We start from the raw sequence: 23,650 nt of genomic DNA on the forward strand, positions 1-23,650 counted from the left end.
ATTTCGGTGCTGTGATTGTTTTATTTTTAATTTGTATATTAACATAATAAATACTCAGTGAATTTTAATAATGTACTTATTTGTGTTTTATTTCTGCTTCTCTTCACAAAACTTTCACTTATTATAAGTATTATGTTCAGTAACAGTATTAAATATTAAAAAAACCTTTTCTTACAAAAATAATAACAATTCAAGATAGATCTCTGTAATCCTTAAACACTTACGGAAACTATTCGTTATCTGATAAAACCTTGGATTCTATGATTGTTATTTTTCCATTACCAAATGTTTAAAATAACGTAATGGCTAATATATGTTATGTCTTAGAAATATTTTAACAATATGAAAAAGTTACAGTCAAATCACGTTAAATGAAAGTATGAAGGCTTAAAAGTTATTCGTACTTGATTTAAATCATCACCAAGAAATAAGGCTTAGTTTTTTTTACTAGTAGTAGTATTTCCAAATAAATATTGAGTTTTTGTAGGTGGTACCAGATTTCTAGGTTCCCAGACGGGCTTACACAGAGCCCTACCACCAAGTAAGGTCATTTTATTTAATGAAACATTATCTCCTTGTATTTTCTACAACTAATCATGTCGTAGAATAAAAGTAAAGGTCCAACGGCTTATAAATAATTATTGGGGTTATATTTCACATTAAATATTCAACATTTCATTCAAATAATTGAGTAAATAAATAAAATAATTTTTATCAAAAAATTATAATTTATTTACCATAAAATTATTCAATTTAATTTAAAAAATAACAGTTGATGTAATAATTTAAGATACTTAAAATTAATATCACAAATTGAACTAAAGTATTTGAGGGTGCTTTCAGTCCCAGACTTCTCTGCAAATTCCAAGAATGTCTCTCTTAAATCCATCTTCACAGGGTTCGTAGTTTTTAAAGAATAACACGTTGTTTAGCGGCACAAATCTCGTCGGTTTCATATTTAAGACATCCTGAAAAAGGAGGTTTTATATATTAAATTTAGCATAGTTTAGTAAGGTTTACTAAACACGGTTCCAGAAATATATGTACAAGAAACACCCAGACCACGAAAATTATCCTTAAGGTCAGTAACATAACGATAAATACGGACAGATATTAATTCTAAAATTAATTCTAGATTCAAAATAAATAATTTTATCATATGATACCGAAAATATGTTTTATATTATCAATGATAATATACTTGAAATATATTACATAAATCGATATCTTTTGCGTTATTTCAATAAATCTTAATACGTTTTATCTGGATACTAAAATAAACATATCTTAAGTTTAAGGATTAAGATTTGATAAATGTGAATATATAAAGCCAGAATTGGTTTGAAATATGTAATGTTAAAAATTTCTAGTATTCAAATTAAATTATAAATCATTAATATCGAAGTAGATTGATTTTTTAATTAAAATCTGACAGTAAAAAGAACGGAAACTATTGTAACGAAAGTAACGTGTTTTATTAAATTTAAGGCATATAATAATTCCCAGATCAATATATAGGATAATTATTTTAATAAAAAAAAATTTATAGAAATTTTCCATTAACAATTTTTACGCAAACGTAATTTAAAAAAAAAATTTGTAACTTACAACCGACTGTTCGCCATCACCGTTCACTTCTTCCAACAAAATTTGTTCGGGAAACAAATCCAAACGATTACTGGGATGTATATGTCTTGCTTGAGCTAAAACAAGCAACATCAACAACGCACAAAGTATTAGTTTCATTGTAAATTATCTGAGAACCTCCTTTCTTGGCAACAAATTATTTACTGATATGAAATAGGACGCGTACTTTTTAATATATAATCAAAAAGTTATCAATGCCCTTGTTGTTTACGTCAGTGTGTTGACAGACTCGCGTCCTGACGCCAAGCTGACTCTTTACACGAGCTAAACATCCCACTTCGTCATTTTGTGACGCAATTTTATAAAGAATGAATAATTTCACACACAATAATGTACACACGGCATATAAAATTGACGCAAATTCGTAGTTTCTTGGGATTTTCTATTGTTAAAAAACAAACATTCAGAATCGTATCTTGGCCCCATCAAAACCAATCGAATCGAGACAGAGTTTAAAGTTTATCTTAGTGTATATTATGTATGTACTACACAAAGTTATAATGTATATACTTTGTTAACCAATATTTGTTAATCGAGTTTCAATAAATTTTCCATTGTTTATTTTACGTGTGTATATTTAATTTCTATATATTGATGTTACAGAATTTGTTCATAGTATATTCTACAGAATTGGTCAGCCATGACTAATATCTGTCAAACCGCTATCCATGAGGACTTGCAAACAACCCTACCAAATAAAATAGTAATCAGCAAAGATCTAAGCACGCATATCTTAATTTTAATATAGGTTTCATTATCTAGATCAAGATAGGCAAAGAACAAAAACGAAAACAGGTAATGCAAGGTACAAAAAAATAAACAATATAATATAATTATAATTATATACATATATGTCGCAATTATCAGGTTAAATTAGCTATTTAATGAAACGCCTAGTCACTTTGCGTACAAGTTCAATGAATGACATCAGTCAATTCATCAACACGTTATATTCTTGATAGTCTCCCTATAATTAAATATAGGTAATACAATGTTAACATCATAATAGGAATGTTTTTAATATATATATAATATATAACATACAAATCATTATCAAAGAACTAAATATTCGTGTATCTAATTACTTTTTTGTTTCATTTGCTGTCGAAACGCTTGGCCCTTGGAGTAGTGGTTCAGAAAGCTTCATCAAAAGTGTAACACCTCGCCTCATTGCCTCCACTGGGGATAGGAGGGCTGGTTCGTTTTTTGCCCAGAGGATCGGAATTGCGATTCAACGGGTAAATGCTGATAGCATTCTTGCCACCATTCCACGCGTTCAAGATTTATACAGTAACTACTTTTATTTCATATTTGTATATATTTAAGCACTTAACGTTATTAATTCTTATGTTAATAAATAATTATTAATTTGTATATCATTATCATCATTACAACTATGTAATGATATCTAAATATGTGTTTTATAATATGCACTAACATAGTATAAAACACTGCTACCGCTGTTTGTCCCTATATGTGCTTAGATCTTTAAAATTACGCAACGGATTTTGATGCGTTTTTTTTTATTAGATGATGTGATTCAAGAAGAAGGTTTTTGAATATAAGACATGGACAATATAGTAAGGAAACAAGAAAAATTCTGTAGTATATTTAGTACCAGTATCGCACCTGCACGAAACCGGGGCGGGTCGCTAGTGTACTATTAAACAAACTTATACAGCGTGATACACCGTATTATGTGTATAATATAAACACAGACGTATATTTTGTAATCAATTCCAGATAATCTTTGTTTTCAATGTAATCAGTCACACGTTCCTTTAACTTTATCTGTTATCATCAAATAAAGTGTTAGCGTGTGGAAAAATAAAATCAACATCCCGTTCCCTTTGTCCACAACGATTGACTTGTTTTCGTTTACGTCTGTAACATGTATTATTCGATAAAACGCTTCAGACAGATTAACTTTATTATTTTTTTCTGGCATATGTTAAAATAGAACAAAGTATAGAGCTGAGATGGTTTTAGTGCTAAGAACAACTAGATTACTGAATTACTATTTGAAAGTGGGCTTAAGTCAAAAAGCTGTGAATTATTTTATTACATAGAAAAATATTTTTTTAATTATTTCTTACAAAAACAATCAAAATACTATATAGAAAATTAGAAAATATATACATATTGTTATATAATTTTGAAAGTTTGTAAGCAAAATCCACCAGCCAAAAAATCTCAACCTTTGAAAAGCTCGATGTAGATATTAATTCGTTTCTTTAATAACAATTACTAATTTATTTATTCATGAAAGCCAAAAAAGGTCATGCAAAATTATAATTTCAGAGGTTTAAAAAAAAACGGAAAAATATATTGCCTAAAGTTTAATCTTAACTTTAGATTACAGAAGAATATGATTATAATACTATTCTCCATAGTACCGCCAGTGATCATCATTGTTGACGGTAGTGTGGCGCCGCATAATGCATTGCAGATTCGTGCCCATCACTTCCCCATCTGGACATGTGTCTTCGTCTGCAAATAATTTAAAAAAAGAAAACATTCATACTTTATAATCTGTTACAATCTGTAAAAAAAGCACGAAAAGGTACTTCATAATCTGTTACAATACCTAATAAATCTTATGTATATAAGTTATTTATTTTTATTGAAAAAAAAATACTGAAAACATGTATCTATAGTAAAAATTATAATCCATGACATCAAATAGAAGATTTTAGAATAATAAAAAAGTCATTGCTGTATTTTTCAATCTTCATCAATATAATTTTAACAATTTCGATGTATCTGCGTCCATAAAAATGTTCACAAATACAACAGTATTTAAATTACATGAAAGGTTATCTTATTATTTATTATTTTCATTCCACTGCCACTTTAAAATCATTGAAAGTCATTACACGCGTGGAATCGTCATATAATATTAGATATAATTAGTTACAAAAGTCTTACTATGAATTATTGTTACACCTTCTAATACTCCTTATCACATCCTGTTGTGATTACAATGTATGTCAATGTAACATATAAGTACCAGGAATATGTTATTCGACGTCGACTTTGAGTAATATACATAAAGCCACTAAATCCAAATAATAAAATAAAAACGTATATGAAAGTACTATTTTTAAAATATATGTTACTGGATAATTGCAATAACCGGTAAAGTTATGATAGAACTACGGAGAGTGTAAACTGATGAAAATACTAGGCAATTTCATTTACATCTAGATAGTATATTATTACAAATTAGGCAACATTACTGTCTTTGTGTGCATGATAGCTATACTTAATATTTATGGCAAAACGTGGTACTCCTTTACCAGAGTGCGTGTAATTAGAAGCCAACTGTTGCCACTATTTTTTTTCAACTCGTTCTCAGCTTTCACAATCAAACCAAACGCTGTATAACAACAACCACAATAGCCTGTAAATTTCCCACTACTGGGTTATATCTGATTTGTACTAACTCCCGTTGAGGAGAAGGTTTGGAATATTCTAACATGCTGTTCCAATGCGGGTTGGTGGAACACACATGTGGCAGAATTTCTATAAAATTAAACGCATGCAGGTTTCCTCACGATGTTTTCCTTCACCACCGAGAACGAGATCAATTATGAACACAACAAACGCTGTATTAGGTTATACATAATATATTATAAATCACCGATTTTTCTTTAGGTTTTCTTGTAAATTTATAATCCATTATATATAATAACTTGGCATATAAAAATATATACCACTAAAAATCTGCTTTGTACTATATATAATAATAATTGTGTGTACCAGTTTAAAGAGCTACTTAATAACTTACATTGTTTTAAAATTATTTTCTCTGCTGTTGGAATCATCTAGTTCCGGAAAATTTCTGTTTCCCATGAAACTATACGCATAGGCGTATGGTATTGGGAGCTCTATCTCATCATCTGAACCTCGTCGGCTATAAATAATTTCAGGCGAGTACAAAAATAGCATTGAAACATAGTACGGATCACGTGTTCTTATCGCGTGAGTGTCTTCAGTGTTTCGAAGAAATGTAGGCATAGTGGGCAAAATATTCTTCATAACGGTATCGTGCTGTAGTTGTTTCCAGAAATCGTTTTCTAACCGAAGCACTCTCGGCGGCTGAATATTCCCGATAAAATCTTGATCAGATTCCCTTTTTTCAGATAAAAATGTATCATGAAGTGGTGAATAAACTGGGGGTAGAAATCGTACTGGCGGTATAGGATTATATGAAGACATCATTTTGGAATTAATGTAGGGATATAAACCTCTATCATATTTTCTTAGGCTGATTCCAGATGTTTCTAAATTGTTTAATGCGTCCACTTGATGTGTAGCAGAGCTTATAGCTTTGTAATCCCGTTGAAAATTCGGTTGAAGATAAAAATCATTTGTTGTTGACGAACTAGACGGAAACATTTCAGTTTGGTCGTCTGTTTTCGAATGATCAAGATCTTCATCTTCAAGACATATTTCCCATGAATTCAAATCCAAATTTTTATACCCTTTACTTTCTTTATTTTCTGCAGATAAAGCTTCTATTATCGCAGTTTCTTGACTTTCCACTAATTGTTTGTTCAAAACTATACAGATAAATATATTTATTAAAATAAATATTATTGATAAACTGTGCGACATCATGAATAGTTTTACTAAAACTATTTCTACACAGCATAAAACTTGACACGGTGAAATCACTTGATTCGTAAATGTCATCGAATTTCGCACTCAAATATACGCAATTATCAAATTACACACAGGTTAATATACTCGTATTTGAAATAAGACATCGATGAACAACGAATAACATAAAAAATGTGATTCGTGCCTTGTGAGCCATTTACCAAATATAATTTTTTTCTATTTTCATAAATTAAATGAATAGCTTATATAATATTTCCGTATTTCTTTTTCAAAAAAATATATTGTCATTATGAGTCCACTTTTCGGTTATGCACCAAGATTATAAAATCTCTGCATATAATAATATTACCTTGAATACAAAAAACAATCATAGCATTTAAAAAAAGTATAATTTCGACTTGATATTAATATTTTACTTATGCAATTAATTATGTTATAATTGATGTGAAATAAATTAAGGATGCTAAATTTAATAAAGTCTACAATTTATAAACAGAGTTACTAATCGTAAATATAAATTTCTTTATCGTTTATAACTTTATCATAATTTACTGTTATGAAATGTATTTATCAGTTTGATTATTCTTTAAAAATTATAGTATTAAGACTAATATGATATAACAATTAGAATATCGTCTAACAAAAAGATTAATATTAAATAAAAATCATATAATGTATGGTATAGTTATATTTTTATTAAGCATTTGTGATGCATTTAGTACTAAAACTAATATAAGAAATACAAATTTCGTTATACAAACACTGTATTGCTTATCTCTGCATCTTATTTTTACCAAATTAATTCATAAGACCTGTGATTAAAGCAGGATCCATTTAGTTTATTGGTTGAAAGCTTTCGATGGCTTATGTACGTTAATATTGTTCAGTCCTTCAATGTTATTAGCGTCACGTTTCATATAGTACATGAAATCTTCTCCTGTTCTGTACGCTGGTGATGAAATGCCTGTAGGGTGAGCTTTAGCCAAACTTCCGGACACAACAGATGGAGAACAGCTCAATAATAATGGAATACCGCAACCGGAACTTGCTTCAGAGAATACGCCTACCGCTCCCGGACTAGAATTGGCGACGGGTAGAGTTGGTGAATAGCTCGATCTTGCCAAACCATGATGATGGTGGTGATGATGATGACCCAATGGCATATCACTATCTCTCATACTAATATGCATGCTTGGCTGCATTGAACTATCCATATCATATGGTTTTGCATGTTTCATCATATGTAAATGTTCATGCATTCTTGGTCTCATAGGAAATATTTTATGACTGTTATCTAAATCAAGATTATCACTAAATCTATTAGTGGGTATGTGCTCATGTAAATGTTCGTTGTGAAGTTCTGTGGCGCCATCAAATGTTTGTGCAAAATTTTCATTGTGTTGTTTTTCTTGAGCCCAGTGCATTAAATGAGAGTCATGAAGCTCATGGCTGTCAGTGAATACTTGTCCTAAATTTGTATCTTCAGTTATTCGCATATGCATTGGTTCTTTATGTTGTCCGCTATAGAACATCTTAGTTTTCATCATTGTTGGAAAATGCTGACTATCAGATACCTCATGTCCTTTATCAGAGCTTTCTGCGAGGCGCATACTTGGATGTCTATTGAGTTCATCTTTTAATCCATTTGTTTTTGTGAAGGAAGGTAAGAGGTGATCATTGTGAAATTCTGTTTCACTTTTAAATTGTTGTGATGAATGATCCATATGATGATTCCTAGAGGCTGACGGCATTGAATTAAAGTCATCTAATCTATGGTTTTCACGTAATAATTGTTCCATGTTACGAATTTGATGCATACGTGCGTTCATGTATTCATTCATTATATGTTGATTTCTAAATTCGTTGGTTTTGGTCAATGGGATATTGGTGTATTCATTGTTTGATTCTGAAAACGTTTTCAAATGATGCGGTATATTTTCATTGAAATGTTTCTCTTCAGCGGCATTCATGAAATGTGGCACATTTAAGTTATTATGCAAGTTTAAATGTTCTTGTGTATTTGTATTTTGTAACTGTGCATTTTGGAAATGGGAAACAGATTTTGAAGCATGCATCAATTGATCTTTTGGTTCTCCTTCTTGAGTCGAATGCATTAAATGAAAGTCTTGTGATTCATGATTTTCATTAAGCAACTGATCCATTCGCATCCTCGAAAAATCACTAGATTTATGTTCTGTTTTATGGTTTCCAACGGGGATAGATGACAAAGATTCTTGCACGTTGTCGAGTTGTTCTTGATGTGCGCGTGAAATTAATTTTCCAGTAAAATCAGCTTCATTTAGCAACTTCTTTTCTGAATTTTCTATATTTTTTTGAGATGACGAGTTAATATTTAACACATTTCTAGAATGAGTATCCTTCATGTCTGCTGATTTTATTGAAGTCAATTTTACGTCACTAGAATGCGTATTATCCTTATCTAAAAGTTCAGATTTCAGGTGCTCCATATTTCTTTGTTCTGTTTCGCTTACATCAGATGATAGACCTTTACCCGCCAAATGTAAATCTTCGTTTGTTTTTACGGTAGATTTATGTTTATGATGTTCGTCTTTCGAAATTTCCATATGACTGTTTTTTAAAGCGTCACCTTCAAAATTTTCAGTTTCCTTAGCATTTAACATACCTGAACTTATGTCACTGTTCCCTGTTATTGTATCAAAAATGTTATTTTCTAATGGTACAGCAAGTTTTAAATTTTTCACATCATTATTTTGCATTGACGACATATCTGCTCCACTCACAACTTTTTCATCGGGCTTGTGTATCTTTTTCTCAGTTTCAAAATTTAATTCCGAATATTTTGCTGTACTTAAATGGTCATTTGTATTAAAACCTACCGGCTTGATATCGTGGCCAACTAAAGTCTTGTCAAAAAGATTTTCGCTAGTCAAACTTTCACTGTGTAGTTTCATTTTTGATTCATTGTGATCGGTTGTTGAAACAAACATATCATGCTCTGCAATTGTATTTTTTTCGTCCTTTGATTTTAAATTAAGATTTTTGTTATTATCTTCGTTTACTGCCTTCATAGATTGTACACTGCTTTGATCTTTTTGTTGGTCATCTAACATTGTATTTTCGGAATTAATTACGTTTTGTGTTTCAAATTTGAAGGCATCTTCTATATTTCTAGGAATCTCAACATTTTTGTAAATATTTCCTATAGATTCTTTCCATTCCCTTATTGCTTCTGCGTCGCTAGATTTTGCTACTTGGATTTCTTTATTTTTTTGGTCACTTATTTGAAAATCGATTGATTCTATATTACCGATGTTCTTTTGAATATGTTCTAAAGCACTTTTTGCCATTTCAATATCTTGTTGCAATGTCATATCTGATTCTAAATGTTCCTTAGAATTAACCGACTTTCCTGTATTTTGTTCCATTTTCAATAGATCTTTTTGCAATTTTTCTACAGCATCTCTTGCCATTTTTATGCTACTTTCCATTTCTTTGTCCGAAATATTTTCATGTGGACGTTCCAATGAAAGAGATTTAACGTTAGCAGAATGAGAATGCATTGACGGTTCACTGTCACATATTTTTACTTTAAATTGCTTTCTACAATTTTCATTGGGATCAGCATGTGCCATTTCTTCATCGGAATCCTGGTAAACACGATATCCCAATTTCTTCTTGATAATAATCGGCTTTCTAAAACCGGTTTTCGTTTTGTCTAAGGATGATGATTCTGTCTTCTGAGTGTTACGGTTTTGTAAAATTTCCTTGCCATCATTAGCTGCCGATTCTTGTAGAGTATCATGCAGAGGCGACTTTTTCTCTCGTATGATGCTCTCAGGAACATCTTGAACTACCTTTTCGAAATTTCCTCGAGGTAATGATGGTACCGCAATCGTTATCGTTACCAAAGAACATAGCACAATGAGAGTCTTCATGGTCGTGCTATCTCGAATGTGATGTAAAAATCCTCCTGCTCATGGCATTTATACAGAATTATTCAATTAACATATCCGCAAAATAAAATAAAACAAAACGTGCCAATGACTGTTACTCATAACAAACGCTTAGGTAGCATCTTCCGCATGACGGAACTGAATCATTTGCTTTAGTAGGTACTAAAATACTAACTGTTTTCTTCGATTCTGTCCATATGTTTTTTCCATAGAAATCTAGTTTTTTGTTTCTCTGATTGCAAGTCCCGTTTTGTAATTTATTTTTATTGACTTTGTACTTAACTCATGTTATTCATAACACAATTGCATTATTATTGAAATTCAACAGATTATAAAGAAAAAAATCACTTGACCATTCATGTCCATCATAAAATGTCTTCAGTCCAGCCATAAAAATCAAGACGTTTGGTATTTTTTTATTATATTTGTTACCTTAATTAATTTAATAAATTATAATTGATATTAATTATTGATATTATTTATGTCTCGTTTAATTATAAGAAGGATATCTTTTTAAATATTTTTCGAAATCGATAATCAATATATTATATAGTATAAAAAAGTCGCTTACCGCTGTCTGTGTGTAAGCTTAGGTCTATAATACACTACAACTAATTTGATGCGGTTTTTATGTATGATACATGCACAATATAGTACAGAAACACTAATAATTTTAGAGGTTTTTATGTTATGTCGTAATTTTTTTACATTTTTTACATTGTAAAGGTTGGCTAACCTGAGTTTCATATACTTATATAAATATAGCCGTTTACAAAATTTAGTTTAAATAAATATTTTCGAAAATATAAGAGATTAAAAATACTGGTATATTTCGGTGAGCATTGTCTAATGACCAAAACTTATAAACTTTGCATATAATGACATTCAATTCTCTTCAAAAACAACACCTGTACATATTCAATATCATATATATCGGCTATCTCTTCATATTTGTAAGATTATTATTAGTAATAATATATTTGCTAATTATAAGACAAATACCAGCTTAATTTATTTTTCTCTTCAAACGATTTCATTTTGTTGTAACTTTTTTAACAATTTCTTGTAACTACTGTCACATAATATTATATTTTGTAAAGGTCTTTCTTTTCTATATTAAATAACAAAAAACCTATTGAATACCAAGTATAAGTAAATAGACTAGCAAATCAAAGCAAAAACTAATATTCTATAAGATTAAAAAACACTAATAAATTATTTCGGTTTTTCACTCAATAAATTCTCAATAGCAGCCCATGCGATGCAATTTCTTGCTCTTGCCTTTGAAGTCATATCAGTCGATTTGTAGAGAGCACTTACACGCGCACACCCTTGAATACTATGTCTCCTGAACAGCCAATCATCGATATGAGTGCCTTCTATGGCTGGGACATTTCAGGAAAATATCACCGCCGTTTAAAATAAAACATAATCACTATTGAAAACAGTGGCGGATTTACCAATAGGCTAAGTAGGCTGGAGCCTAGGGCGGCAGGTTTAGAAGGGCGGCAACTGACTTACAGATATAAAAAAATAATTATAATTATATGCATACACTTCTGTAATCCGTATACTCGCCCCTATATAGCGGGCTGGAAAAATAATCTAGTAACTGACAGAAATACCACCTTGTTCGTAATCATACTAATATAGGGAAAAAGTTGATGTAATGAGAACGATAGAACACAAATCATAAAGTTGCAATTTCAGAATAAAGGGAAATTTGTAAATCTACCACTGATTGAAATGTACAAGAAATGTCCGATTAAACTTTTCCGAAACTCTAATCCATTCACACAAGCACATTCAATTATTGATCGTCTTACAAGTAGCAAACAAATTTTAGATTTCAATTAAACACAGATGTAGTGTTGGTCAGAATGGCCGAAGTCGCTTCTTTTAATTTTATAATATCCTAATTTTTTTATAATAAGCAACTCAATCATGGCTCGCATGCTAATTAAGTCATCTCATTAATAAAATATTTTATTGAATTCAATACTTAATTTCTGAAAGGCGCCATAGTCACATTTTTTATAACATTTATTTATTTACAAAAAAAAGCATATATCTAACGTTACAGTAATCCAATGCATTAGTTAAGTTGACTATCAAAACATTATTGTAATAATTACTCAGTTTACATTTAAATGTAACTATATAAACCAATTTATAAAATCCCATAATTCAAAATAATAAAATAATCAAAAATAAAAATACAAGAAGTAACATTCAATAAACAAAATAAAATAACTAAAGATATCATTGATAACGATTGATGTACGGAAGATTGGTTTTCCAGTTAATACAGTAAAGGTATATCGTTGTTATCATTACCTAACATTTAGTTAATTAGGTTTTAGAATAAACATTCCATTAAAATCATAAAACGGTAGACTTATGTAACAGTAGATTAAAACCTCTTTTATTTCATTGATTCAAAGATTTCCTGAAAAATAATAGAACAAAGACATACTAAGTAAGTACCATTGCAAGAACTCATAACCTGAATAAAAAATAAAGTGTTAATCGTACAAAATCTGGTTTAGATATTTCCGAGAATAATTGTGTGTCGTAATATGTTTCGTACCGATTATAAGTTCATGTGTTCGCTTCAGCTGCGGAATTCAAGGATTTCATAAAGAGGACGCACGTAATACCGACGAAGCAAATAATATCGTTGCTATTGTGAAGAATTCAGCTAAATTTGCATTTTTTATACTTCGATACCACAAACACGTACATTGATGCACGGTTCAATTTTTTTTTAAATATTCCTATGAATATGTATTTTGATGCGGTTTTTTTTAAAGATAAAGTGATTAGAGAAGAAGGTTTTTGTATAATTATAATACAAAGACGATAATGTAAAGAAACACTGATAATTTTACAAGGTTCTAATGTTATGTCGTAAATAAACAAATTCTGTAGTATATTTAGTAACAGTATTGCACCCGTGCGAAGCCAGGGCGGGTTTTAAATTTAAAAAGTTTAATTTTGTATCATCCTAATTTCTTATTATTATTACGTTAACTATTGTCAGTATTTTTTTATTTTATCTAAATATTGGTTCATTGTTATATTTCAGTAGGTCCCGATTATGCATAAAAAAACATTTAAGTACTAATGGTGGATTAGCCTTCTTTCTATTCAAAAACTTAGTTTTGTGGCTCATTCCACTACGACCTACAAAACTGTTGTTTTAAAACGTATTAGTTAATGAATATGCCTCAGAACTCCTTTACAATTTAGCACAATATTCGTACATAAAAAAATTTGCACTTGGTGGTAGGACTTTGTGCAATCCCGTCTGGGTAGGTACCACCCACTCATCAGATATTCTACCGCTAAAACACAGTACGCAGTATTGTTGTGTTTCGGTTTGAAGGGTGAGTGAGCCAGTGTTACTACAGGCACAAGAGACATAGCATCTTAGTTCCCAAGGTTGGTGGCGCATTGAGGATGTGAGGAACAGTTAATATTTCTTACAGCGTTATTGTCTATGGGTGATGATGACCACTTACCATCAGGTGGCCCATATGCTCGTCCGCCAACCTATTCCATAAAATAAAAAAATAAAAAATAAATTGCACAATTTAGTACATACATTGACTCGGCCGGGAATCGAACCCGGGACCTTGGAGTGGCATACCCATGAAAACCGGTGTACACACCACTCGACCACGGAGGTCGTTTCGCTCGTGTTTTAAGGTGTTGGTTATCATGTATAAGGCACAAGCACTTTGTCCTTTCTTTGAGTTCAAGTTTACTTCGTACTAAATTTCATCAAATTCGGGTTAGTGGTTTGTACGTGACACAGCGACACAGACAGACGGAGTCACTTTCACATGTACAATATTAATAAAATAGATTTTAAAAATTGAAATGTGAATATTAAACAAATATTAGAAATACTAACATTGGCCAGTGTTTATAAAAAAAATATCGTGACTCAGTTAAACCGTTTAGATGAAACATTAATAAGTTGGATAGATATCTTACATATTTCTTCCGTATTCACCGGCTGTGAATTATGGTGAAATAAGCTCTTAGCCTTACCAACCCCATAATCTCCCAACGTGGCTTGGTGTTGGCGTAGCAGTGGCAGAGTTACAAATCTCTACTTAAAATCAAAAGTATTAAGTACATTTTCCCATATACATATAAGCAAATATAAGCATGTATGTACTTAGCAGTACAAATTTATTAGATATAAATATGTAATGATTATGTAAAGTCTGTATTTTTGAAGAGAAATAAACATTAATTTTTTGACCTAGTTATTCGATTCACCTTTCAAATTCAACGAATAATATATCGTTGAATACACAGCAGTGTCGAGCGTCATCGTGACGTGAATTAAATCTAACAATACTAAGTACTCATATAAGGAGATGCCATCAGTTTTGGTGAATTCAATTCTTTATCTGTTTTTATTTGTCTTTTTATTAGATTATCAAGTCGTATAAATCATTTTTATTTCACATTTTTTTAGATAAAATAAACAGCGATGTAATTAAAAAAAATGATTTGGTTAATAATCTTACTATCCAAACGAATAACAGAAACATACTAGGTATATTACTTAAACTTTATTTATAAATTTATCATAGTCACTTCTCACAATTTTATGATGTTAGAAATAAAAATATTACCTATTAACTCAAAACAATATTTTTAATTCATAACATCAAGACATTTTACTATTATGAACATTACTACTACTAATTGAACTTGATATACTGGAATGATCCTTTGCTGTCTGTTCCCCGTGGATGGCGTGGAGGTAATGACCAGCACTGCCGTAAGGGTCTGTAGGTTTTCCCGTCACTGGAGTTGGATCGTAGCCAAAGCTTGTTTCAGGATTGACTATACGACCAGTAACTATGGACGGCGAACAGCTGAAGAGTAGCGGGATGTTACAGCCGTCAACGTTTGCATTTTGAAAAACAGCTGTCCTGACTGGATTCATCACTTGTCCATTTAAACCATCTATATTTGCATGGTTCATAGCCATATAGGCAGAAGGAGCTGATCTAAACATGTTACTCATTTGTGTTTGATCCATAAACTCCGAGTCTGAATATCTCATAATTTCTCGATCGTCTTTGTAAGCATCTTCAGCGCGGTACCAATACGCCGGATAGTCTGGATGTCCGTAATCACTGGTGAAATATCTTGGATGAGTGGAGGCAATGTTACTTTGATATGTAACTTCAGGGACAAACGATGCTAATTGTGTATTCGATGCACTGGCGGCAGCACACGGTGATACAGCGTAGAAGGCATTGTTTAATCGCTTGTCACGTTGATAATCTGCTTGGCCATTGTCTATATCTATGAATCCAGGCCCTTTAGGAACATCTTCGGAAACGGGTGCCGAACGCACCAACGTTCCTATAAGCACACATGCCACCGCCCGAAACACAATCTTCATTATCTTAATTCTTTGCGAATGAAATACTCAATCCTAATTTGAGTCATATTTATACATGTTATTGCAATATTTTCTTTAGCTAACACAAACATTGGCAGTAATAAATACAAATTAATCAATAAATTATACGGCGACACTTGGTCGCGTATTTTTTGCGAATTCATGCTATTTCGCACGTTTTTGGAACTCATAACGTTTTTGATGAAATCGAATATTTTATTATTAAGCAAGCATCTTTCACGTTAAATAAAATGAATCTAGACAAAACTTATGATAATACACTAATTTAAAATCAAACCTAGATTTCAATATATTGTATGTTGGTGCCTATAATATCAAAAATGATATTAGGTACTCATTTATAATATAATGTTTAGTACGACTACTAATATTCTAGACTTAGACTTTTAATATTCATATTTTATATAAAAACAGATATGGAGATCTCCCTTAGGTACTTGTTTCATTTTATTGAGTAATAAAGATTTGGAACTTACACGTGTTCAAAAGTTGAAATTTTGAGAGTTGAATTTAGAAGTTACCACATAAACTTATGTCTCAAGTAACATCAAGTGTGGGCTAAGTTTAAAATGTTAAGAAAATTATAAAAAAATCCCACTAAGATATCCCGAAAATATGATATATTGAGGAAATGTTTTACGTTTCGCTTTAAAACTTACCAGGACAGTGATGTATCAAAACACAGTTTTTGCTATATTCATCCTTTATGTAACCGGCGGAACATCGACATCCCACTTTACACTCCCATTTCAGGGGGCAAAGGGCTCCGTTTGATGCTAAAAGTTTTATATTAACACAAGTTGGTGGACATTTCCATCCACATAATGTAAATTCTTCATTTTTACGTAAACATGCTGATGTTTTGAAAGTTACTACAACTCTTATCAGAAATACTGCGCATAAAGTATAAGTAAACATTACAAGAAAAACTATTTTTATTTTACCTCCTGTTATATTAAAGTTATATTTGTGATAAAAATATTCGTAGATTTTTTTCCGAAAAAATATTCTATTTTGTATGATTAGAACTTTGAAACCAATATTCGTAAGATATTACTTTACTCATTTCAATAATAATCAGATTTCATTATGTACTTATAGAAGTATTATTGGATGCTCGATAACCTGACGGGGGCTGTAAGATATAAACCTTTCTTATATGACCAATGCGCCAAATAAGAGAATATAAGACATATTATCCCTCGTGTACTGGCTCAGCTTTTAAATCGGAGCTTATAAATACTAAGGATTGCTGTTTGGTGGTACAATCATATGTATGCCATATCTTATACTTTCATCAAAAATGTATTCATTCAGCAATACACGAGCCAGGGCTAGGTGGGAAGTACCTTTGCACGAGATAATGATTTTTATTATATTAAAAAAAAATAAGAATGCTAGCGACATGGACATTAAGGTAGCGACACAATATATTTACATAATATAATCAATAGATTTAAACGCTACATAGAATTTATCTTGTAATTTTTTTTTATTGTATAGGTTGGCTAACGAGCATATGGGCCACCTGATGGTAAGTGGTCACCATCCACCATAGACAATGAAGCTGTAAGAAATATTAACTTTTCCTTACAACGTCAATGTGCCACCAACCTTGGGAACTAAGATGTTATGTCCCTTGTGCCTGTAGTTACACTAGCTCACTCACCCTTCAAACCGCAACACAACAATACTGAGTACTGTTATTTAGCGGTAGAATAACTGATGAGTGGGTGGTACCTACCCAGACAGGCTTGCACAAAGCCCTACCGCTAAGTAAATTTATCTATACGATTAAGTGTTTGTAAACGTCTATTTAAAAAATATATTTAATTTTGAAGAGTAATATTATCTAAATGTAAAGAAAACAAAAAAGATGTGTGAATAGCCAGCCGCCTGCCTACCCGCTACAATAAGTTTATATATTTTAGATTGAAGAAACATAAAAAGAAAATGATCAAAGAGTTGAAATACTCAGCTTTTCTCTACAACAATATGCATACCTATAAACTTTAAATTGTCTTGATGAAAACCGCATTATTCCCCGCCGTGTTGTTTAAAAGATCTGAGCTTTAAAAAAATACAGACGAATTGATAAACTCCTCCTTTTTGAAGTCGGTTGAAAAGGATGGGAAGTGACTTTGATTTATAACAGTAGTTCCCAAACTTATTTTTCTCGTGGACCATTTTCAAAATTTTATTGGTTTCGGTGGACACCGTGCTGCTACATCTCCACCACATGCTTAAAGTCTCCAAAAAATAAATATTGTGTCGCATCTGAGTTCTGTCCCTATATTCCGATAGGTAAAATAAAAACGAAAAATAGTACAATTTCTAACACTTTAATTATAAATATAAATAAATATGAGACAACATCACATACATTACTCTGATTCCAATGTAAGTAGCTAAAGCACTTGCGTTATGGAAAATCAGAAGTAACGACGGTACCACAAACACCCAGACCCAAGACAACATAGAAAACAAATGATAATCAACATTGACTCGGCTGGGGAACCCAGGACCTTTGAGTGGCGTACCCATGAAAACCGGTGTACACACCACTCGACCACGGAGGTCGTCATATTTAAAAGAATAGAATTACAATAAAAAAATAATAAGGTAATATAACTATGCTTACAATTTTGCTCTCCACTATCAAAAGCAGATAAATTTTCGTGGACCCATTAACATCTTAGGCCCCCATTTTTTATTCACGCTTACGTAAACCCCCATCATGTCTGACGACATGATGGCATGACATGACATGACCCTTTGGGAATCAGTGAGTTATACTATATAGCGATTGCTAACCTGAACTTTATTATATTTTTATATGTATAAACCTACCTGGATTTTTATACATATATTTTTTTAACAATCGAGTTAGCAAAAAAGCGATGTGATGGCCCAGTAGTTAGAACGTGTGCATGTTAACCGATAATTTCGGGTTCAAACCCAGTGAGAGAGGACGCCTTAGCCCAGCAGTGGGAAATTTACATGCTGTTTTTGTTGTTGTAGTTGTAAAAAAGAAATTTGAAAGCTAAATTAAATACAATACAATAATATAAATAGTCTTAAAATCCATTGTACTTATCTAATAATCTCATAACGTGACAAAATGGAAACACGTAAAATAAGAAAACGTGTCTTAATTAAAATCTTCATTATCAATTATCTTTGATCATGACAATTCGTAAAAAACTTATCTTAATATTTTTATCAAGTTCTATATAAGAGAAGAAATTTTCTTTTTGATCATAATAATATATTAACTTCTAACCATGTTTAAGTCAAAATTCATAGCGGTGATCTTTACATTTTTGCTTCATCGGGCACAGTGCCACGTTATTTGGGAAACAACAAATTCATTGCAACCCGTTCATGGATTGTTCGTGAAACCCTCAATTGATGGCACTACTGGAGACCTTTACGTAGCAGCTACAGAAGAGAACGGGGTCAAATCTCAATGGTTAACTGATCAGCCTGTAAACTTTCTACCAGCAGCCACCCAGAACCAGGCCAAAGCAGTACCTGTGTCATTTACATCGAGTCTCACAAAGACGTCTTCACCAAATGAAGAGACAATTACCAGCCAAAGACGAGCTGTTATTACAAGTCCTACAGTGAGGTACGCATACGCGCTACCCGTGCCAGGAGCTGAAGGAAGCTACGTCGCTCCGTACCCATATGCTATACCAGCAAGCCCTGCGGTCGAAGGATCGAATATTCCATACTGCTCAGAAACCCCCGCACAGCCTTATCCACCAGTTCAGTATTTCTATCCACCAATGATGTCAGCAATCGCTAGTGCTATGAATGCTTACAAAGAAGGTGATACCGATGGCGGTTCCCAAAATATAACACCACAAACACCCTCGTATTGGCCGAGTGCTTATGGCTATCCATACCAATACATCATGGTAGATCCCAAGACATGGTCACAAAGCCAAAATAGTGCGCTACCTTCTACGACAGCGACCACGACCAGCAGCGAGAATTCATAATTTATTAATCAAACAATTAGTTACCTATTTAAAACTATATTATTAATTATTTATTATAATTTATTAATTTATTGGCTTAATAAATAAAAAAATATCCGCCTGTGTTTCTATTTCATCTGAATACAACAATGACAAGTTACAAAATAATATTAAATCAAATCTCTACGAACCTCTTTCGACATCCACACTAATAAAATTATCTAAAAAAAAGCAGACGTTTCTGTAATTCTGTATGTCAATTTCAACATTTTAAAAATAAGTTTTAATCATGTTTTAAGTAATTAATATATATGATAACTTTAAATACGAAACACTTTTATTGATTGAATATTTATATTTAACGGTATCTTAACTTTGTGCATCAATCACTTGAAAACGCCTGAACGTAATGATACGAGACTAATACTAGGTGATACAAAATCAATCGAAAATTGATCTTTTTTACATTTATATTGCCACATCAACTAATCAAATATATAAATTAAGATGAAATATCCATTTTAGCTGTAATTATATTCCGTTACGAAATGGAACACAGTATTGTTACTGGGATGTAAAATAATGCGTAAATAAATGATAATTACCCAAACGGGCTCGCATAAGACCCGTGCTACCATATACTGCGCTAGCTCAAAAAATTGGAAACAAGTAAATAATAGAAGCTATTATAAATAAAGCGTATTTCTGAAATAATTATAATTAGTTTAAACCTACTGAACATGCTATTTTTTTTTGTAACTCTGATTAGTTCCGTTTTATAACTGTAAATTTATTTTTAAAGCATTATACAACATAAAGCGATTTATATTAATTTGCTGTTTTAAGGATAATTTTTATGTCATTCCATTTTAATAATTTGTAAACCATTCAGTAAATTTTTTACCAATATTTTTTGTTTATATATTTTTGTTTATTTTCATCTTTTAATGTTTCTACATTTGACTTGCTTTGCAAATCTTTTTGTTTACGAATTCCGGTTTTTATTTAAGAAAATCTCAAAATCAATTAAATTATTAAGATTAATTATTTCCAAACGAAAATACGATATCTGTGAAATTACTTATGTCAGCATAAAACATGTGACAAGTGACAAGAAAATCTGACAGCGTTCTTTACGTTCTGCGCATGCTTTATTGCAATTGCGCTGCTCCCATCATACTGAAAATGTTCATTTATTTCTATATTTAAGAACAGATATACTTAGAAGAATAGTTAATAGTATTTGGTGTATTATCCATTAGTTAAAAATGGTTGCCAAGAAAAAGAAGAAGGTATGTTTACTAATAACCAACAATTTAAACACGTGTTGATCAACATTATATCTATGTCATAAAGAAAACGTTATGTTAACATAATGATTATATTTTAGTATTCATCGGGAGAAGGAGCTCAGTTTATGACCAGAAAAGCTGCTTTAAAGAAACTCCAGCTAACTCTTAAAGACTTTCGTCGCATTTGCATCCTAAAAGGCATTTATCCTCGTGAACCACGTAATCGCAAAAGAGCCCAAAAAGGCGCCGGCGGAATCAAAACCTTATACCACACTAAAGACATTAAGTTCTTGTTACACGAACCGATAATATGGAAGTTGCGAGAATTGAAAGTAAGTGTAATCGACATATTTAATATTATGTATAAATTGTGATTAGTATACAATATTAATACAATTTTAAAATTTTAGGTCTTCCAACAAAAAATTCGCAAAGCTCGTGCTATGCGGGAATATCAAAAGATGAAAAAATATTTCAGAGACTACCCAGAAATAAACATAGATCACATTGTTAAAGAAAGATACCCAACATTTGTAGATGCTCTGAGAGATCTGGATGACTGTTTGACATTATGCTTCTTGTTTAGTACATTTCCATCACTCAAAAGAGTGCCTCCAGACCAGTCGCTTCTCTGCCGCAGACTAACAGTAGAGTTTATGCATGCAGTAATAGCTGCGAAGGCCCTTCGTAAAGTATTTGTTTCAGTTAAAGGTTATTACTATCAAGCAGAGCTCGAAGGACAGACAATAACATGGATTGTACCACATCACTTTTCATTCCAAGTAAGTTTTAAGAAACATTTTATTATCAATATCAAACTGTATACATGCATTGTGGTAAATTCGTAGCTTATTAAATAGCAACAAATTATTATTGTGTAATAAATGATAATCTCTTTTTTTTCCAGCCACAAAGTAAAGATGAAGTTGATTTCAAAATAATGTCAACATTTGTAGAATTCTACATAATGATGCTGGGTTTTGTTAATTTCAAACTATATCATTCTCTAAACCTCGTATATCCACCAAAACTAACTGCAGCATTCAATGCAGATACAGAAAAAGATCTGGTTGATGAAAGGGCTTATGTATCTGAAAGAATAGCTGCTATGAACATATCTGTTGCAAGAATAGCAGGTGCAAATGAAGTAGAGGAACTGCCGGAGATTGATATTTTCAATACAGAAGACACTGATCCACAGAAACTGGAGGAAGCAAAATTGGAAGCTGAAAAAGTTAAAAAACTAAAGACAATGTTTAAAGGCCTGAAATTCTTCATCAACAGAGAAGTTCCAAGGGAACCTCTGGTATTTATAATTCGTTGTTTTGGTGGTGAAGTGTCTTGGGACAGAGATCATTTTGTTGGAGCCACTTTTGACGAAACAGATGAATCTATCGCTTATCAAATTGTTGATCGACCTACTATGGATAAGCAATACCTCTCCCGGTATTATATTCAACCGCAATGGGTGTTTGACAGTGTTAATACAAGATCTTTACTCCCAATTAATAAATACTTAATGGGTGCAGTCTTGCCACCTCATTTGTCACCATTTGTTGATAAGACAAAGGATCAAGTTTACATACCTCCAGAGGCGAGGGCACTCAATGATCCTAATTTCAAACCATTAAGTAAGTTCCATCATGACTATTTTGAAATGTTATGCATATGTACTATCCAGCTTAAAATGTCTTACCTTCCTATAATATAAAATATAATGTCTTGAATTTTTTTTTTATATTTCTAGACTAAATTTTTACACTTCCTTAATAACATTATTTACGTATAAGAAAGTATAACTTAAAGTAAAGATATGCTAATAATATATTGTTTCACAGGTGAAGATGGTCCTTCAGAAGAAGAAATAGAGGAAGACAGTGAAGAAGAAAAAGAAGAGAAAGAGGAAAGTGAAGACGAAGATGCTGAAAAAGCACTCACAAAACAATACCAACAAGAAGTTGAACAGGATTCACAGTCTGAAGACGAAAGTGATGACGATATTGATCCTGAGAAAAAGAAACTAGCCAAGGAAAAGGTAAATAGAATGCTTAATTTTAATTAGAGAAGTATTGTTTCCTTAAACAAATCTAAAATTTATTATTATCTTTTTTTTCTTAGTTTAATATATTTTTTTGAACTTTTTATATACTCCCATTTTGGTATTGATTATATTTTGGAAATGTGGACATCTATTTATATTATTAAATAAATATACATTTAAAAAGACTTATATAAATCCTAAAATTATTTCTAACTTTCAATTATGTATTGAATTGACTTTACACTAATTTTACTTATTACTCTTTATAATTAATGTTCAGATAAATTTTAATTACTAAACATCTCACTGTTATTTTCCATTTCAGAAAAAAGCTATGGCTGTTACTACTGGTGTCACATATAAGGAAAATCCTTATCAAAAAGAGATAGAAGATAAGCAAGCGTTCAGGTTAAGAGAAAAACTTGTAAGGAAGAAACACAGGAACCTGTATAAGAGCATGAAGGCAGGACAAGAGAAAAGGAAGAAGGACATCTGGCTTCTGAGGAAAAAGAGGCGTCTGCATGACGAAAAAGTAAAAGAAGAAAAGAAAGTAGAAAAACGTAAACAGAAAATGCAGATGTTAGAAGCTGCTTCAACATAAATTAAAAATAAATAAACTTCACTGTAAATTATGTTTTATTTGCATTTCTCACTTAATATTTTTT

At 31.5% G+C, this 23,650-nt stretch overlaps 5 protein-coding genes across 5 annotated transcripts; 2 read left to right on the forward strand and 3 right to left on the reverse strand.

The window, feature by feature from the left end:
* Positions 1-4,018: 4,018 nt before the first annotated feature.
* On the reverse strand, positions 4,019-6,198 carry LOC124533703. The gene is made up of 2 exons (XM_047109150.1): positions 5,438-6,198; positions 4,019-4,137 (listed from the first exon to the last, which is right to left on the reverse strand). The coding sequence occupies exons 1-2, from the start codon at positions 6,046-6,048 to the stop codon at positions 4,056-4,058; spliced, it is 693 nt and encodes a 230-aa protein (XP_046965106.1). The 5' UTR covers positions 6,049-6,198; the 3' UTR covers positions 4,019-4,055.
* Positions 6,199-6,953: 755 nt separating this feature from the next.
* On the reverse strand, positions 6,954-10,190 carry LOC124533702. Its single transcript, XM_047109149.1, has one exon. It carries the CDS (start codon positions 10,188-10,190, stop codon positions 7,113-7,115), a length of 3,078 nt encoding a protein of 1,025 aa, XP_046965105.1. The 3' UTR covers positions 6,954-7,112.
* Positions 10,191-14,898: 4,708 nt separating this feature from the next.
* LOC124533393 lies at positions 14,899-15,645 on the reverse strand. The gene has a single exon (XM_047108623.1). The coding sequence runs from the start codon at positions 15,643-15,645 to the stop codon at positions 14,899-14,901; it is 747 nt and encodes a 248-aa protein (XP_046964579.1).
* A 3,305-nt stretch (positions 15,646-18,950) lies between these two features.
* On the forward strand, positions 18,951-19,673 carry LOC124533394. The gene has a single exon (XM_047108624.1). It carries the CDS (start codon positions 18,951-18,953, stop codon positions 19,671-19,673), a length of 723 nt encoding a protein of 240 aa, XP_046964580.1.
* Positions 19,674-20,774: 1,101 nt separating this feature from the next.
* Positions 20,775-23,614, forward strand: LOC124533447 (pescadillo homolog). Its single transcript, XM_047108705.1, has 6 exons — positions 20,775-20,944; positions 21,043-21,276; positions 21,355-21,726; positions 21,852-22,575; positions 22,783-22,979; positions 23,311-23,614. Exons 1-6 carry the CDS (start codon positions 20,921-20,923, stop codon positions 23,584-23,586), a joined length of 1,827 nt encoding a protein of 608 aa, XP_046964661.1. The 5' UTR covers positions 20,775-20,920; the 3' UTR covers positions 23,587-23,614.
* Positions 23,615-23,650: the final 36 nt, after the last annotated feature.

The sequence above is a fragment of the Vanessa cardui genome, chromosome 11 (genome assembly GCF_905220365.1).
Source record: "Vanessa cardui chromosome 11, ilVanCard2.1, whole genome shotgun sequence".
Classification (NCBI taxonomy): Eukaryota; Metazoa; Arthropoda; class Insecta; order Lepidoptera; family Nymphalidae; genus Vanessa; species Vanessa cardui.